Source organism: Dreissena polymorpha, chromosome 3 (genome assembly GCF_020536995.1).
Source record: "Dreissena polymorpha isolate Duluth1 chromosome 3, UMN_Dpol_1.0, whole genome shotgun sequence".
NCBI classification, from domain to species: domain Eukaryota; kingdom Metazoa; phylum Mollusca; class Bivalvia; order Myida; family Dreissenidae; genus Dreissena; species Dreissena polymorpha.
Genome location: NC_068357.1, coordinates 73,106,967 through 73,127,336, shown reverse-complemented (window position 1 = coordinate 73,127,336; position 20,370 = coordinate 73,106,967). Strand labels below are relative to the sequence as shown.

Genomic DNA, 20,370 nt, shown 5'->3' with positions numbered 1-20,370 from the left:
TTTACTCCCTGAAGATTTCATACTTGAATCGGGTCAGATCGACGACGAGTAGGTCAGGCGAGTTGTGTATCGTATTATTTCTTAAAATTTGACCCAGCATTTGTAAACATATTGCAAGATTTTTACATTTTCAGAAAGACAATTCATTTCTGCGTTTAATAAGACCAACTGCATGGAAATCGCTGCACAATTGAATAAGTAATGGCTGTTCAAATCGATGCACCATATTGTCGGGTCGTTTCGAGTTTAATACCTTTTTTAGTTGTTTATATATAAATATATTTGATAGTGAAATTCTTTTTCAGAGAAGTTTATTTTTTGTTATAATTTGATTATTTTTCATTCAAAATAATGTTTTTACTAATTACCATCATAGCCACACGCTTACCACCTGTGAATTAAGGTCGTACCAATCCATACGAGTATTATGCAGCAGAGGTCCGTCCTTAAATTCAACGGAAGATGGGTAGTCCAGACGTCCTGGTACGACACTTTAGGGTACACAAGTACCTGGAAACGGTGGGACGATTTACATCATTAACATCGGAGGACTTTCAATTTTAGGAATCATGGTGTTAAGAATGATACTTAAAAGTGTTAAATTGATCAGTATTAAATTAAATTGCAAAACGTGATGATATAATTAAGCAATTCGTGCGCACGTAAACATTGTTTTTCATCAGTAAAATTGTATGTCTGTCTGCCCGTCCGCCCGTCTGTCATGAGCTGAAAATATCATCGACATCTTGGAAAAGCTAATTCATTTTCAAAATGAACTTAACCAACGTAAAATTCAATAAACATGTAAACATTAATGTTAGTTCTTACTGCAAAATCAACGACTTTTGGAAGATCGTATATCACAACAACAGCTAGCATCCATATATCTAGCAGTTCATTTAATAGAAAACAACGTGGTATTTAAGTATTTTTCGACGAATGCGCAACAAACATTATTTATTTTAAAAATTAATATGACATACACGCAAAAATATAAGGATATTTTCCAAAAATAATGACAACTCCATTAAAAACAAACGCTTGTCAACCCAAAAGAACCAATTTTACGATAAGTATGCCTCAATATTTATTTAACTGTTATTAAGGCAAGACCTTTTTTGTACAAACCATACCCGACACATGTTAGAAGGTACAATTATTTGCGTCTTCTACCCATCAAGACTCGTCGTCCCTGCGAATTTCGCAGCCATGTCCACAGCGGCTTGTCTGGCTGCTTCAACGTCATCGTCGAACTCCTTGTATTTAGCTCGCAAATAATCCATAGTGAGGTTTGTAAACGTTAATAAATCCCTCCACGTTAAACGGCATTGTAGTTCGAATGCTAAATTGCTAATATGGGTTTTTTGAGTGTTTATTGTATGCTTTAAGTTCTAAACACTTAAATTAGCTTCGTATAAAGCATGTATACAAGAAATACTTTTTATGTTGAATCCATTTTTTCTGTCTCTGATAAGCTATGCAACTTGCATTAGTAGACGAAGTAAGTTTGTATTGTATGTATGGTGTACCATTCAAGTCAAACGTGTGTACTTCTAAATGCATATTGTCATTCTGCGTGTTAAGTACCTAATTGACCATCCAATACCATTGATGCAAGTCAGTGATAAGTGAGCCTCCACGTTGCATATTCTTATCAATGTACAATGTATTTCAAATTCTTGAAAAAAAATTGAATCCTGGTCGTGCAAATGACTTTTCTTCCAACAAAGCGCTTTATAGCAGAAGAAATATATCCATTCATTACTATTGTGACCATAGTTATCATTCACCTTTCATATCAAACAATACCAAATATGGACATCATTATAAATATTAACCTTTAATTCTAAACATATGTCAAGTGTTTTCCTAAACTACACTGTTGTTTACAACCGACTAAATCCATAGCATGAGAATTCAACTTCTTTATTTCATATATGTCAGCATGCAATATAATTACATATGCTATTTACACAGTTTAAATGCATATACCAACATACAATACCTTTTTAAAAAGTGTTAATTAATATGATGTTCATTGTTAGTATGAATCAAGCAGTGAATGTTTCTACAAGATTAACAAAGGAAGTAACATTTGAAAAGTCACTGATTTGGCAATCATACTAAGCACATATAGATTTAAGAACTCAAAAATAGCTATTTATTTCAAGTTAAGTTCAATACCTTTTACACATAGTCATATAATTTTCCAATATTGTTGTTTAAATTACATGTAACCATTTGTTCTTACACAAATACTGTTAAAATTTTATGTTATTCTATATGTATTACAAACCTTTATACTGATGTTCTATATAATTTTCAATAAGGTATTTACAATAAATATAGATCTGTTAATACTCATTCGAGACATATAATGAATTTTTATTAATATTGTAAAACAAAACATTTACGAAAAAAGCTATTTTAGTAGTATATCTTTCAAATCACTTTCTGTATTATTCTAAATATTATTTACATGTTTTCACTTGATTTTGACCTTCAATTACGAATACCAACAGATGATGGTATATATGCACTTGCTGCTTTTCTGATCATGAGGCCATGATCATGAGTTATCAAATACAGTAAGAAATAATTACCTCTGATAAGGATATTACCAAAAACAAATAGACAAAGAAAACTGCATCCGCTTCCTCACAAAAAAAACATACATACATCTTCAGAATAATAGGTACTTGTGAAGAAACAAATTAATCACACCATCTCTCTGATGGATTGCAGTAACATCATGTATGTCTTGTGCTCAACAAAAGCATTGTAATTACGTATATCACATGTGTAATGATGGGTTACCCAGGTACTTCGGAATTCAATCTTAACAAGTTCTATGTACACCGCTCTTCACACCACTCTTCCAGATTAACTTCTAACAATATGAAATGCGTCATTTGAAACAAGGTCTTATGCCATATGTGGCCAAAATAGCTTCAGACCAGCCTGCGCATCTGCACAGACTGATCCCGAGATACCCTGTCTGCTAATGAGATCACAAGACCCTGCATGAATATAGCGAAAAGCATAGCTCCCAACCAGTCTGCATTAATGAACATATTGAAAATATTGACAACCACAGCAGACTTGCATAACAACACACATGATGATGCCTACATGACATGCATTTAGTTTAAATGTCAGGCATTGGTTAACGTTTCGTATTTAATTTAAATGTATAAAAACTTTGGTCTAATATTTCAATTTTTATTAAATTGTTTGTTTATTCAATAAAATTCATAATTTATGATCAGTAATAGAGGTTTGTCAATGGAAAAACAGCAGTCCCCACATTTGTGTTTTGTTTTTAACACGTAACACACTTAACCAAATACAAGTCTCATCTTTTATACAAGTAAATCCATCTGAAATCACAATTTAAAAAATTCATTTCCCAAACAAACAACAACACAATCAAAGCCACAAGTATTTGCAATTTAAAATATATAGTACAGTATTCTGTCAACAACAAAACAACTCTGATGGCTAAAGCGCCTTATCAGCAATGTGCAAAGAAGACTTATATGACTTTTTGGCTTACAATGGACATTAACAGAATATAATGTTACAACATCAATTGCTCATAATGTAGATTTAATCTGCTAAATACTATTTATCATACCTATGTAAATCACAAGGCCAAAGCAAGTTTTTACAAGTCAAGTTCAAGAAGTCAAAGTAAATGACATGGTTAGGGGAAGGGCAATACGTCATAGCTATTTTGCAAACACAATATGCCTGGTAAGCCACCACATGAGGACGGGCTGCATGAGGGATATGGTCACTATGAGATACAGGCTTCGCTTGGTCCCATGTCCGTGATGTTCCTCCCCTTGTGTGTGTGGCAATATCTGCACTTTTAAAGTTCGCACCTGCAAAAGTACAATAAATCACAGATATTAAACTGCCGTTTATTTATTATTTATCAAAAGGTACAAACATATGTAAATCAAGTATAATTTATACATAAATAGAAAAATCAAAATAATTACATATAATTTAGCAATTAATAAATTATAATAATTAATAATTTAACAAGACAGACATGACAGCCTTCATATGCTCACCTACATGTAAGTTCCATGTACAACTTGACCTTCATATTGTCAAGATAAACATTAACACCAAGTCTGATCATAACTAATTCATAAATGTTGCTTCTAAAGGTGCAATATGGGTTTTCTCAGATTTTACTTGTTGACCTAATTTTGGTGAGCACACGACCTAAATTCACTCAGCATAGACATTTTCGCAATAAACATTATGATAAGGTTTAATCAAGATTGAGTTATAAATATGGTCTGTGATTACAAGGTTTTTCTAAGATTTGACCTAGTTTTTGGGCACACATAACTAACCCAGATTCAAAAGACGAAGATATTGTCAAGATAAACATTCTGACCAAATTTCATCAAGAGTGGATTAACAAGAAGGCCTGAAAGGCCCAAAGTTGCTCAACTGAGATACAAAGGAACTGACCTGTTCTGTGCAGCCCAAGATATAATTAGGAGAAATTTTCTGACCAAGTTTCATGAAGAGTGAACTGTGAATGTAACTTATAGAGTGCTAACAAGGTTTTAGTATGGCCATAAAAGGATAAATTCCCCACCCCCTGGTGACCATGTTTTTCAACAGACCAGAACCATTTTCAATCTCATCCAAGACATCAATAAAAAACAAATGTTCTGACCAAGTTTCATGAATATTGGACAATAAATGTAACTTTCAGAGTGTTACAAAGGTTTTACTAAAGCCATGCCCCCTGGCGGCCATTTTTTTCAACCAACCGGAACCATTTTCATACTGGTCCAAGATATCATTGGCACAAATCTTATCAAATTTCATGAAGATCTGGCAATAAATGTGGCCCCTCGAGTTTTAACAAGGGAAATGTTGACGCCGCACGACACATGACGGACAAAAGGTGATCACAAAAGCTCACCATGAGCAGATTGTGCTCAGGTGAGCTAAAAAATTAGGCCCCTAGAGTTATAACAAGCTTAAACATGACAGGGCACACAGTACAATGTCAGAGGCCAAACATAATGTGATTGCAATAGCACACCTTGAGCACTAAGTGTTCAAGAAAGCTAAAAATACCAAATTTATATTTTTGTCAAATCTAATACAATTATAAAATTTAATAACCAGTCTGAAGAGATTATGTCCCTTGAAAGCAGCTGACTCACCAGAAAAAAGATGATAGTTAGGCTGAACCACACCAGCAGTCCATAGAAGCCAGTGCTCTGAAACAGCATGCCTCCTAGCAGAATGAAGATCATGCTGCAAAGGGACAGAACTACTGTCAGGGGAAGTAACTACTTCTGTAAGGGGTATAACTTATATCACCACATACCTCCCTTTCAGTAAGCTGTTTCATTAACTGTGTAATAAACATTCACAAAATAACTTATCATTTACAGGTATGCATATGTCATTTTGTATATAATTTCAGAATAAAAAGAAAAGCAAAGTTCCAATAAAATTGCGCACACATTAAAATGAAATTTAAAATCATGTAGCCCTAGTTATGCAATGGCAATTAATTTTTGTATGAATATAAAAAAAAACAAAAAAACAATTTGCACTGGCAAACTACAGTAATTAAGAGAATTCCCTATTGATCCATAATACAAGCAGCACAGACAAAAGCTGAACACAGTTATAACAACAGCTGTTGTCATTTTATTAATATACTGATTAATTAATATAAACACCAACAGCTTTTTACAAGCTGTTGTCAGCAAGACAGACTTTACTGTGCAGAAAGCATGATCCCTGTTAAGCAGTTGATTGTCTTTCTATCAATAAATATGCATTTTCACCACATGTATAATTACTTCGTTTACTGTGGGTATGTCAAAGTCGCAGTATTTCCATTAGACAGCAAGGCAACAAGGTCAGCTGTACATGTATTTGACAAAACAGTGTCACAAATCATTCCACATAAAATTAATTGTAAGTTCACCTTAGCAGTGCTGATTTCTAATGTCCCTACCTATAAAATAAAGGCTTGGCACTTTGTCAAATAAAGTGTAATGGGGCTTAGAAATGTTCTAAATCTCTGTATTTTTATATGAATCCTTCATTTTTTCGTATCTTAAACTACTTTCACCTGATGCAATATTACCAAGATTTTAAACACCTGACAGTCACACACAAAAACTAACAGAGACTCAAAACAACAAACACACACATCCAACAAACTTATAAAGACTTGAATAACTGAAACAAACACCCTAAAAACCTATAAAGACTTAAAACAACTGACACACAAACCTATATAGACTTTAAACAACTGACATCTACCCAAAAAGCCTATAAATGCTTAAAACAATTACCATACATAACTGACAAACCTACACAGGCTTAAAACAGCTACAATGCATACCAAATAAAACAATAGCTCCGTGGTTGGAGACTGATGCCCACCCCAAACAGGGCACTGACACAGTGACCTTGACCTTTGAACTAGTGACACCAATTCCAATAGGGGTCATCTACTGTCCGAGGCCAATGCATTTGTGAAGAATAAAGCCAATCGGTCAACTCGTTGACAAGTTATTTATTGGATACCATTTCACACTAATTGTGACACTGACCTTGACCTTTGACCTAGTGACCCAAATTTTAATAGTGGTCATTTACTGTCCAAGCCAATGCACATGTATAGTTTTAAGCCTATTGATCAATTGGTTGACAAGTTATTGATTGGAAACAATTTTAACTTATTGTGACCGTGACCTTGACCTAGTTACCCCAATTTCAATAGGGGTCATCTACTGTCCAAAGCTAATGCACATGTGAAGTTTAAAGCTCATCGGTCAATTAATTGACGAGTTATTGATCCGAAATGAACTGGTCTACCAACAGACAGACTGACCGAGCGACAGACATACTGATATCCAGCAAAACAATATACCCACCCTTTCTTCAAAGCGGAGCATAAATATAAGACTTAAAACAACTGACCCACATACCCACCAAACTTTTCTTAACAAACAAACTTGTATCCAATGTATGCAAGGATGTCTATATACATACCCCACAAACTTGTATCTGATGTAAGCAAGGATGTCCATATACATACCCCACAAACTTGTATCCAATGTATGCAAGCATGTCCATATACATACCCCACAAACTTGTATCCAATGTATGCAAGCATGTCCATATACATACCCCACAAACTTGTATTTGTATGTAGGGATGTCCATATACATACCCCACAAAATTGTATCCAATGTATGCAAGGATGTCCATATACATACCCCACAAACTTGTATCCAATGTATGCAAGGATGTCCATATACATACCCCACAAACTTGTATCCAATGTATGCAAAGATGTCCATATACATACCCCACAAACTTGTATCCAATGTATGCAAGGATGTCCATGTACTTGAGGTCAGTGGTCAGGTTCATGATGTAGAGACTCAACATTACTGCCACCAGCTCTATGATGAGCCACACCAGCGCTGTACTGGCCTGCATGCCCAGATGCTCCGGTGTGAACCTGCAGGGTAAGTAATAATGCATGGGCCTAAAGTGTTGTCTCAGATTAGCCTGCACAGGCTAGCACAGGCTAATCAGGGATGACACTTCCTGCTTTTTTGACATTTTTCCTATAAAAAAGACTCTTTTTTTACAAAAATCCAGTTTAGGCAGAATGTGTTGTCCCTGATTAGCCCGTGCTATCTGGGATGTGTGGCTGAAGTGTTATCTTAACACTAATTCAGCCGCTAGCCTGTGCAATCTGGGATGTGTGGCTGAAGTGTTATCACTAATTCAGCTATTGAGCTTGCTCTGGGAAAACAGGGCTAAACAGATGTATGCAAAGTGTGTGCCAAGTGTCATCCCAAATTAGCTTGTTAAGTCAACACATGCTTATCAGGACAGAAAATTTCCGCTTTTATGGTATTATTTGTTTAAATCCAGTCTAGGCGGAAAGTGTAGTCCTTGATAAGCCCATGCAGACATAATTTAAACTGACGTGGAATATTAATAACAGCTGTGTTTCCGGACAGTTGAAAAGTACCTCTAACAAGCGCAGTAATAAGAGATATTTTGTTAAGGTGAAACCTATATATTGAAACTGGAATGCATTAAAACTAGGGATGCAAGAGATTAACCAGTTATTCTATCAAACGATCAGTTAACCTGATTTTGATGCCCCCAGATCGAATGATCAGGGGTATATTGTTTTTGGCCAGTCTGTCTGTCATTTTTCGTGTGTGTGTCCCAAAACATTAACCGTGCTCATAAAATGAAAACTCTTGGGTCTATGTTCTTTAAACTTCACATGTGCATACAATCAAACATGGTTTGAGGTCACTAGGTCAAAGGTCACTGTGACCTTGACATGCAAACTATAACTTTGTTTCTAAAATAGCTGCCGTGTGACTTCAAAGTTCAAAGCGCAGTAAGAGGCATTGTGTTTCACAAACACAGCTCTTGTTTAATTATGCTTTGGTCATAGAAACAATCGTACAGATTTACTTTTTTGCGCTGACATACTGCCAACTTATGCTGGCGTCTAGTTAGAACAATCAAATTTGTTGAATTGATATGCCCCGCAAAATAAAGTTTGTTTACGGATTGGTGCAAATCCCTTTATATACAGTAGAATCATTTAGTGTAGGGTAATTGTTAATAGGTAATTATTAGGTTTAGGGTAATTGTTTTTATGAATTGCAATGCTCCTCATTGATATCTACGCACATCAACGAGCATTATTTTAAAGTATACTTTAACTTATTTACTTTCTAAGGTTGTACATGCAGTCAAATCCAAACTAGACAAATTTTTACAGGACAGTAGGTCTTGTAAAATGGGAAAAATACCGGACCTCCTTTTTTATACAGGACCGCTGGCTACAGAATTTAATAGTAAAATAACTAGGTTTCCCATGTCATAGTGTTATTTCAGAATGAAACACTGCCTACCGTTCTTGTGTTCCCAGTACTACTCCTGACACCAGTATGTAGGTGACAAAGGCCATTACTGAAATAGGAAACTGAGTCTTGAAAAATATGCTAGGCACAAAAGATTATTTGAAAACAAGCAAACGTTTTAAAACATCAAAGAATAATTATTTCTGCCAAAAATAAAGTTGGAGATAATTGAAGCCATAAACATGAATAATTTAATAACTTGGTTGAAGCATTGTGTAAGACAAAAAACACTTCAGAAACAACTTGTTTAACACATTTATGCCTAGTGGACTCTCCCATCCTTCTAAATTGGATCAATTTATTTCCAAAATAAGGGATGTCTAGTATATTTATTTCTATATTTAGAATATTTCTTACAGAAATTCCTTTAAGCAAACAGCCCAGACCCTGATGAGACGCTGCATCATGTGGCGTCTCATCTGGGTCTATGCTGTTTGCCAAGGCCTTTTTTCTAGATGCTAGGCATAAATGGGTTAAACCTGCTTCCCTAACGTTTTATGATAAATCAAGAAATGAACAAATCTTTACAATACCACAGTTTACAAGAATGCATCATAACATCATGTGATAAGCCATCCTCACCAGGTATATACAAGTCGGGTGCATTTTCATCAAATCTTGGTGCAACTGGCTGGTCCTGGTTAAACTTTATTGACCAGTCCTAAATAAAAAAATATTATAAGTCTATGCAAATAGTAATATTTTACATAAGTTTGCAAACTTATATCTCATTCTTTATCTTTCAAAACATGGGACACATTTTTTCATCAGTGAGCAATACTATATATATTGAATATATATCATTGAATATATATATATATATATATATTCAATGAAATTTTGAGTTTATTTTACTAACAAAAAAAACCTTATAAAGTAATACTTCATTTTGTGCATTTATTAATTGATGGCTTTTGGTAGTGAAGACCCAAACCAATTTCTGGCTGCAATTATCATCGAGAATGGAATATAACACTCTATACCTCTGCAATTAAAGTTGTATTTGAATTTATTTTCTTAAATATGAATTCATTTAGGCTTTTCAGTCGTTAGCTGGATAAAACCATTCTAAATGCACATGTGTCAAGCTGGATAAAACCATTCTTAAATGCACATGTGTCAAGCTCATACATGCCATAATTTTTTAGGTCCAAAGCGGGACATTCCATAAAAAATTGTCGGGACATTTGACCAAAAAGCGGGACACCTAAAACGATCTATCATTCCACATTTAATATAGTCAGTATAGTACTAACAAAAACTCTTGATACTTTTATTCAAGACATAAAACATCTGATATAAAGCATGAAATCTAAAACATAACAATAACAGTTTTATTAAATAAGACAATAGCAAACAACGAAGATAATATTTATCTTTTTAATAGTACAAAATCTAGAACATTCAACAATACTCATTATATTAATTTCAATGGCAAAGGGGAGGCTATCCAGTAGACTGAAAGTACGGGTTACAGTACACTATACACATCTGTTACACACGGAATGCGCGGCCGTACACATTTCCGATGCACATGTGTCAAGCTGGATAAAACCATTCTAAATGCACATGTGTCAAGCTGGATAAAACCATTCTAAATGCACATGTGTCAAGCTGGATAAAACTATTCTAAATGCACATGTGTCAAGCTAGATCAAACCATTCTAAATGCACATCTGTCAAGTATTGTTACAGATAAGCCTGCACAGTCTGCAAGGGACGACACTTTCTGTATTTAAAGAATTTTGTGTTTCATGTTAGTCTCTTCTTAACAAAAATCCACTGTAAGCAGAAAGTGCCCTCCTTGATTAGACTGAACAGGCCAATCTTGTACTATACTTAAAGCACAATGCATTAAGCCAGATTTTCCAAGAGACTGGCTAATATAATTCAACATGAAGACAACAGAAGACTTAAAAGATTGAAACATACCTTTTTGGTAAATGGGAAAAACAATGTCATTAATTTCTTTGCTACATATGATGTGTCAACGGCAAAGTAGTATTTCAATTTCGAAGTGGAGACATATTTTTCCAACTGAAATTAAATCAAAAACACTTTAAGTATATTGTTTGTAATAAATGAATTTGCATTTTTTTCTTTCAACATAAAATCTATGGAACACATAATGTTACATGTACAATATTGGAACAACTCAAACTATCTATCTATACTTTATATTAAATTTAGAAGCCTTTAAATAAATAATAGACAAAATACCAGAGTTATGTTATTCTGACAGCCACACTACTGTTTCGCATTGTTTAAAGCATTCATGAGATTTAAATAGAAAAATGATATAAACAATAACACATTATTACGGTAAACAAACTTACAGGACAATATAATGCTTTTTAAAAGAAAATTAAAACTTCATTTCTATATAATTCTAAGTCTTTTGTCCAAAAGTCTAGTATATCAACAAACAACAAGAGCACCGCATAACGGGTGCCAACGCTTAGCTGCGAGTGCAGTTTTGAATAAATGAAAGCTTGACAGATTATTTTTTTAAGGTCACAGTGACCTTGACCTTTGACCTCGTGACCCCTGAATGGGTGTGGCGTGTAGAACTCCTCAATGTGCATCTACATATGAAGTTTCAAAGTTGTAGGTGGAAGTACTTTCATTTTAGAGCTAATGTAAAGGTTTTAGCATGACGCGGACGGCGGACGACACGACCAGCTGTCTATGACAATACCTCAGGTTTACCTCCAAAAACAGCCAAGCTTAAAATGTGCTTTTCAATGCTTTTACATTCAAAGGCACATTGCTTATTTGTCCGGATTCGAAGGACCTAACTACTAGTACATAACATTTTGCTTACATTTTTATTGACTAAATCTTTGCCCTGCCCAGCCAGTGAGCTCCCATACTGCATAGCCATGTTTGCCATTGGATCATTAAATAACTGTTGCCCTGGAAACTGCTGGTGACCCCATGCAGGTGCCCCTTGGTGACCCGCTCCAAAAGACTGATTCCCTGCAATACAGTAGTTATCATGTATTCCTGAAATACTACCCTAATATGTTCCCTTTTTTGTTAATTTGGATATTGCAACGTTTTCAACAGTATTTTAGCCATATAGTTGTCAGTGAACTTCATAGCACATTACTGGATAAGCTGGTCATCCAGTTATAAGTGCACATACTAATACCTGTAACAGCCCAAAGCATTTCCTGTCCCTTAACAAGCAGTGCTCCAGCTAGCAATAAATAGAGGGGCGCTGCGCCCCTCTAAAATTTGCCCCCTTAAAAAGCGCCCCTCTATTTTTCTGTCAAATGCCCTTTTGATCTCTAAATTCCTGCTTTCATGCCGTATAAATCGCCAGAAACATCGACATGAATACACAGATAACACCCTTACATGACCGCCTGGGGTGTATTAAGTCAACACATTGTGAACAAACAAGCCCCAAGGGCATGATTTGTTTTTAGATCACTAATTAGCCTTTTGTTGCAGACGATAGTAACATGCTGTGAAAGATTATCTCTGAGGTCACGCTTGGTTAGGCACAATCACACTCGAATGAAATCAAACTCAGCACTATTGATTTTTTTTAACTTCTGAATTCTTTGGCTATAATTTGTTTGCAAAAATAGTGATTTTTAATTCAAAATACCTATTAACATTTGAAAATTAATCACTTTTTTTAATGCGAATATGCGGTTAATTTTTAGTCCGAAATTACCGCATGAAAAACATATTTGTGTTTGGATTTTATTTCTGAACTTTAAAACACTGTCTGTCCCCAATCATGATGAATTTTGACATGAATAGGGGCAGATAGTTGTTAATTCAACAAATAATGAACTTGTTTGGAAGGAGGATTTATCACTCTGCAAGTAAAATGTAATGTTGATATTTTCATATATTTTCGCGACCTAACGAAACGGTCTACGTTGTTGACATTAGTTGAAATAACGTGTTGTGAAATAAATATATCCTATTATTAACAATAACAATGTTTCATTTTAATCTCCAGACTGGATGCTACTCAATAGTGACATTGATCATTGTTTAGACTTTAAATTTGTCAATATAGGTTTTTGTTTTAATTAATATTACTGTGGACAAACATTGGCTCAAAGTTATTTAAAGCAACAAATTTAAGTAGTGACAGTCACAACGTTTTTTTGACCCAGTGAAACCCCTGAATTTATTTAATGTTTTCTTCATTTCATTTTCTTCTAAAAGGCCACTGACTGATGCTGAAACTGGAACCTGAAAGATTAACATGCAGTTCAATGATGATAGGTGATAAAAAAAACATCAAAATCCCCCCCCCCCCCCCCCCACACACCGGAAAGAAATATAATATCTACATATCTCTAATGTGTGTAGTCGGATGCTAGCCCATAGCGGTTAGGAAATTGGCTATTAAGTTGTTTTCCTAAGCGCCAATGAGGAACAGCATACAATTGGTGAAGTCATCCAATGCACAAGTGTTTACAATTAATAAGTATATAGTATAACCAAAGTATATACTTAAGTATATTTATAATCAAATGCCCTTTTTTCCAAAATTACGCGTGAAATGTGCCCTTTTTGGGGAAGCTCCCCTCTATTTTGAAAAGCTGGCTGGAGCACTGACAAGTGAAGTGGCCATGCTGGGAATTAAACACACAAATTCGAATATGTTCTCCAGTGCTCTACCAACTGTGAAAGATCAATAAAACCTTATGCCTTATGCCCAAGTTACCTTGTGAAGGATCCATGAAGCCTGCCTGTGGCGGCCCATAGCCAAGTGGCGGTGGGGACTGGACACTCTGACTGGTGTCATCAAAAAGCTGGGGTTTAGAACCACCCTTCTTACTTGGTTTTCTTTTTCCTGAAGCTAAAAACATACAATTAAATTTGATGTAAATGCTAGTAAATACTATTTTCTTCCACATGAGTTACTGAATGCTTAATTATTTTTAGGGACTCAGTATTCAACACTCATGGAAATCATAATGTAATTGTTTCAATACTGGAATATATTTACTATTTCAGAGGGAATTTCATTTAAATAATTAAACAAGGAACAAAATTGTCACAAAACCAGGTTTTCAATGTAAAAAAAAGTCTGATAAAGGGAGACAACTGAAACTGAACTGATTGTTTATCATTAACCCCCTTTGTTTCAAAATAAATCTATTTTGAGTCGTGGCGACCTTGACCTTGGAGATATTGATATTATTCTTTTGTGCGACACTCTGTCCCATGATGGTGAACAATTGTGCCAAATGATTTTAAAATCTCACGATGAATGACATAGTTATGGCCCAGACAAGCTCATTTATGGCCATTTTTGACCTTTGAACTCAAAGTGTGACCTTGACCTTGGAGATATCGACTTTTTTTTTTCGCGCAACACACCGTCTAATGATGGTCAACAAATGTGCAAAATGATTTTCAAATCTAACAATGAACGACAAAGTTATGGCCCAGAAAAGCTTGTTCCGCCCGCCCGCCGACAATCGCCAATCTAATAACCAGTTTTTTCCTTCGGAAAACCTGGTTAAAAACTCATTTGTAATCTATTCTAACACGGCACGTGCCAAATTTCATATAAAAAAAGAAGAAAATCGTCTATGGGTTATTCTGCAACAAATTATGGGCGGAGCTTAATGTTTCCAAAATAGTCATGACTCTTCAAGAAAAAAACGAGTTTACAGCTATAAAGATATTGATAACAACATGTTTTTATTGTTTTAGCAATTTCACACATAGACACGCATAATCCTTACTCGATCGATTTCCCAATACATTTGTATGAATCAACCTAACTGTATCAATAACTGCATACTTACTTTTTTATGCTCCCCCAATATTTTTGGGGGGAGCATAAAGTCGCCGCTTCGTCTGTCCGTGTGTGTCCCTCCGTCCGTGCACAATTTTGATCAGGGCTATATCAATAACTGCATACTTACTTTTTTATGATCACCCAAAACTTTTTGGGGGAGCATATAGTCGCCGCTTCGTCTGTCCGTGCGTGTGTCCGTCCGTCCGTGCACAATTTTGGTCCCGGCTATTTCTCAGCAATTAATGACCGGAATTCAATTAAACTTTATGGGAAGCTTCACTACCAAGAGGAGATGTGCATATTATCAGCCAGTTCTGGTCAGATGATTTTTCACAGAGTTATGGCCCTTTGAAATTTTCCATTAACTGTACATATAGTGCAATTCTTGTCCGGGCTATTTCTCAGCTACTAATGACCAGAATTCAATGAAACTTTATGGAAAGCTTCACTGTAAACTTGTTTTTTTCTTGAAGATTCATGACGCTTCAAATAAATTTAATAACTGTAAAAAAAAACATATAGAGAGGGCTGCCTTCCCTTATTCACACCTAACAACCCCAGGACGTCCGAAAAAAATCCTTTGGAAAGCACTGGATGTAAATTGTAGTATATTTTAACTTACTTAGGAGAACCGGTGGTACTTTTAAGTAGTACCTGAGCAATCACCAATTGAGTTCTTCTGCGTAACCACTTGGCCACGGATCCTCTCAACCATTAATTCAGGGGTTTATCTTTCTTTATCAACTAAATTACTGTGTGTTTTTTAGTTTTAAGCGTACAAAACTTTACCATAATGTTTATGTTCATTGTCGAGTCACTGCTAGCGTCAAATTACCCCCCCCCCCAAAAAAAAATTAAAAAAAATTAAACCTTCAGGAACTGTTGATATACTGAAGGCTTTACAGGACTTTGACTGGCGTATCTGCTTAATGGACCCATTCCCAAAACAAAATAGTAAAAAAATCCCCATTTGAAAAGAAAATTCCAAATTTCAAAAAATATTTTAAAAATTAGAAAGAAGTGTCTGATGATTATTGTTTCTCATTGTTATTTCACTTACAACTAACAAAGCATATAATCATAATTAATATGAGTTTGTTCCCCTTATTTGAAGTATTATGAAGTACATGTAATAAACAAATATTTAATTATTATTTCCCAAATCAGAGTGCCAAAAAAAAAACAATCCCAAAATTGCATTTTTTTTCAAAATGTCCAGGAGAAGGCCTGCTGTAAGATCTCATTTTTCAAGTTTATATATCATTAAATTTGCAGTTTAATGAGATATTAAATACAATGTAAGATACATCTCAGGGGTTCTGAAATATGCTGTCTGAGTTGTCCGAGTCATCAATTATCCCTTCCGGGCAAGCAGCTTTTGAAAGCTGGCTTGTCCGGGGACAAGTAGAATTTCCGTGGTAAATTTTGTTTCGAGAACGAAACTTCAATATTTTCCGAGAATAAAAAACGAACTAGCACACTTTTTTAACTGGAGGTAGGTTATTTTCCGATAAAAATTATTTAATGTAGTAAACAAATCCACGCGTATATAGCAAAAACAATCACGCATAAGGTAACATTTATAGTAGAGAAACCAGCGCACGTGTACAGCAACAGCCAATCACGCATTAGATAACATTTTTCGTAAATTGCAAATGGCTGCAAACATGTTTTACCGACCTGCTTTCGATGTTTAAAAATAAAACCACTTTAACGTCAAGCCATGACGCTAATGACCAATGATAAAATCAGTTTGGCTTCGGAAAAGAAGAGAAAAGCCAAGCATGAATATGATAAAGCATACGACGCCAAGCGGAAACGAGAATTTGTTGAGTCTTGGCTAATTGAATTTCCTTGGATTGAAAACGTTACCGGTGTGTGTAAATGTAAACTTTGTAAAGAGTTTCCTTTATAAGCCGATAATTATATACTTATATTTAGAGGAGATTATTTTATTCAAGTGAATTTTCTAGTCATGTTGAGATTATTAAATATCCAAGATGGTATCATGTGACTTAAACGTGTTCTTATTGTTTGCACATCTTGCTTGTATTTTCTAGTTAACTAAGTATATAATCAAAATAGAACTTAACACAAGGGCTGTTTGTAAAACATGCATGCCCCCCATATGGGCTCTCCGTTGTAGTGACAGCCATTGTGTGAATATGTTTTTTGTCACTGTGACCTTGACCTTTGACCTAGTGACCTTCAAATCAATAGGGGTCATCTGCCAGTCATGATCAATGTACCTATGAAGTTTCATGATCCTAGTCATAAGCGTTCTTAAGTTATCATCCAGAAACCATTGTACTATTTCGGGTCACCGTGACCTTGACCTTTGACCTAGTGACCTGAAAATCAATAGGGGTCATCTGCGAGGCATGAACAATCTACCTATCAAGTTTCATGATCCTAGGAATAAGCGTTCTTGAGTTATCATCTGGAAACCCTTTTACTATTTCGGGTCACCGTGACATTGTCCTTTGACCTAGTGACCTGAAAATCAATAGGGGTCATCTGCGAGTCATGATCAATGTACATATGAAGTTTCATGATCCTAGTCATAAGCGTTCTTGAGTTATCATCCCGAAACCATTTTACTATTTCGGGTCACCGTGACCTTGACCTTTGACCTAGTGACCTGAAAATCAATAGGGGTCATCTGCCAGCCATTATCAATCTACCTAAGAAGTTTCATGATCCTAGGCCTAAGCGTTCTTGAATTATCATCCAGAAACCATTTTACTATTTCGGGTCACCGTGACCTTGTCCTTTGACCTAGTGACCTCAAAATCAATAGGGGTCATCTGCGAGTCATGATCAATGTACCTATGAAGTTTCATGATTCTTCATGTTCCTAGCCCCAAGCGGTCTTGAGTTATCATCCGGAAACCACCTGGTGGACGGACGGATGGACCGACCGACATGTGCAAAGCAATATACCCCCTCTTCTTCGAAGGGGGGCATAAAAAGTGTATGTTTGTATAGTAATGATGTTTTATTTTATTTATCTTTAAAGAACGGACAAGTACTTCTTTGGTACGGACAAGTGAATTTGTGGGTCCAACTTGTCCGTGGACAAGTAGACTCATAAAATATTTCAGAACCCCTGCATCTGGGGCAAAAAATGTTCATGGTTAAACAGACTCAACTTCATGCTAACAAAGTCAATGACATAAGCATGAATGTTGTTAATATTGTTTGAAATGAAACTGTAACGATTATACTAATATGTTTTCCAATGTCATAGGTCAATTTATTTGATTTTGATTTTATTTTATTTCTGCATGGAATACATATACATGGACATTTAAAACAACATGTATACATGTAATACAGAATCGTAGAACACATGAGAATAAATAAACCATGACATGCACACCAACAAATGGCAAGGATAACACAAAAAAGAGCAACTCTTATTTCCATTGTGGTCTTTTGTGCTGGTGGCATGACATAGAGAGCTTTTTACTAACAAAAAGTAGCTTTTAGACATTACCCTTATATAAAGTTTATAATTATAGTACACATTGTTAAATGTAATGATATCACAGATAAATGGCCTAATTTTATTAGCACAGTACATATCTATATTTGGCATTTTGTATTCACAGTAGGGAATAGACCATAAAGGAATATAAAGAAATACATTTATGCATTTCAAAAAAGCTAGAAAATACTTGAAATTAAGACACAAACTTACACATCACGCAATGTCCTTAAAAGCTAATAAAAAATAATTCAATATCAACTTAAGGAAAGCTGATAATAACAATATCACAACTTCAGCAATTATATCAAATCATCAAATGACTAGATCTAGATGAACTGATTAAAATATTCCCATACCAAAACAATAATGATACATATATAATAATGGTAGTTCTGGCTTCCATAACTTTAAATGTCGCTTTTTATGATTTTTGACAGGCGCGACTTTATAGTTATGGACCAACCCCATTAGGAAAGTCAACCAGAAATTCCCGAAAAGTTGACAGTTAACAAAGACCGGTCCAAAACAGCTTTTAAATGCAGTTGTTAGCCCAAATCAACCACTTGATTGGAAAGATTGACATTTTTCACATTTAACTGATATATTCTTTCACAAAATACTATCTTAAACATTTAAAATGTATCTATTCTGCTCTTACATATCGAGAAAAACAGCGATGTGACAGACTTTTTTGAAATGCGAATCTCCCGAGATTTCATGGTTATATGACGTTATTTCTATTTTTAGTAACAAACCATGTGCTCAAGTGTTTTCAAATTTAGAATGACATTTCCCGGTATTTAAATTATTCTGGCTTATTTTGTAAACAAATTGTAGTGTTAATACAAAGTCAAACTAAATATTATATAAAACTACCTGATTCACAATGAAATCAGTCTTATAATCCACCAGACGTAAGTTGTTAATCACAAATAATAGATTTCAGAAAACGAAAGTAATGTTTACAATTTCAGCATAAAATGTCAAGGTTTATCCGAAAGTATCCAAATGAAAACTCGTCACGTGACAAAGCGACAATGGCGTCAAAATTGTGAATTTCAGACTGATGAGAGTTATTTCCATCTATTGTAAGATGCATTTGAACCTTAAAATATTCCTCGATGCAGTAATTTATATTCATTCACCAATATATGTAGAAATGTATCCAAGAAAATGACCTTTCTTTGATTTATAGCGTGACATAAATATGTTACGACTCTGGTTGACTTTCGATACGGGGTTAGCTTCAGCGTACAGGTCTGTCAATACTATATAAACTGTACGCTGAAGTTTCTTTAGCTATAATAATGGTATCAAAATGAGAAAATATAAATTGTCCATCAGGTACTACTGCTATTTTGAATGAAGATAAACTTCCAATACTGGATATTTTAGCGGGTAAATTTGATGTAAATTTAAGCAATTTATACTATTACTTTACATTAACGGAGTTCGATTTGTGTATGTACCAATTAATTAATTAATTAATTAATTAAACGATATCCGAAAAAGTTGTCCGAACAACCACTACAAACATAAAGTTTCAAAATATACGCATGTGTAACAGTAAAGTATGTGTAAATGAGTACAAACATTGTCTGTAACTTGAAGGAATATCCATATCCACTTTGATACCGATGCGTTACGACTGAAGTGACAAAAACGTATATAAATCACTGCATTGTTGGCAACCGAAATTTGATCGAGTCTTAAACGAATTAACATGTCGACGTCGACATGTGAGGTTAAATATAACTACATGTATATTTCTCTTCTGGCAAAAATATGATCATCACAAAACCAGCCATAATACTTGGTAAAAAAAACGCACAGTCAACAACAGTTAAAGCATGCAGTCTAAATAATATGCACTTGATGCTAAATTACGAGAATATCTCAAATCACCCACGCACAATAGAAGATATTGTCAAAATGCAGAAAGAGTGTATTTGATTCGGTAGTTTGTTATTTGTCAAAGTACAAAATGAAATGCATTAAATAAGTTGGTTTAATAAAATATCCATAGAAATATAATATGCTGAACATATTTAATAGATGTGCTTTAAAATTAAAAAAAAATAATCGCGCAAAACTCACAGGATAAAGCACTGTTTATGAGT

General features: G+C 34.8%; 1 protein-coding gene across 4 annotated transcripts; it reads right to left on the bottom strand.

Annotated features, from left to right (window-relative positions):
- Window positions 1-1,910: 1,910 nt before the first annotated feature.
- LOC127874750 (protein YIF1B-A-like) lies at window positions 1,911-20,004 on the bottom strand. 4 transcript variants are annotated; one of them, XM_052419339.1, is made up of 9 exons: window positions 19,844-20,004; window positions 13,672-13,806; window positions 11,797-11,951; window positions 10,905-11,009; window positions 9,555-9,633; window positions 8,964-9,021; window positions 7,333-7,534; window positions 5,205-5,298; window positions 1,911-3,887 (listed from the first exon to the last, which is right to left on the bottom strand). In XM_052419339.1, exons 1-9 carry the CDS (start codon window positions 19,869-19,871, stop codon window positions 3,625-3,627), a joined length of 1,119 nt encoding a protein of 372 aa, XP_052275299.1. In that variant the 5' UTR covers window positions 19,872-20,004; the 3' UTR covers window positions 1,911-3,624. The 4 variants fall into 4 exon arrangements, 3 of the variants coding, with proteins under 3 accessions (XP_052275299.1, XP_052275301.1, XP_052275300.1); XM_052419341.1 differs by having other exon boundaries at window positions 7,379-7,534; XM_052419340.1 differs by lacking the exon at window positions 19,844-20,004 and adding an exon at window positions 18,461-18,483.
- Window positions 20,005-20,370: the final 366 nt, after the last annotated feature.

Excerpts from the sequence above, each read along its gene's own strand:
- LOC127874750 (XM_052419339.1), bottom strand. The coding sequence starts at position 19,871 with ATGGATATTCCTTCAAGTTACAGACAAT. Across the intron at positions 13,807-19,843 it reads TCCTTCAAGTTACAGACAAT|CTTCAGGAAAAAGAAAACCA; the intron begins GTTTGTACTCAT and ends GTATGTTTTTAG. Across the intron at positions 9,022-9,554 it reads ACCCGACTTGTATATACCTG|TAATGGCCTTTGTCACCTAC; the intron begins GTGAGGATGGCT and ends TTCCTATTTCAG.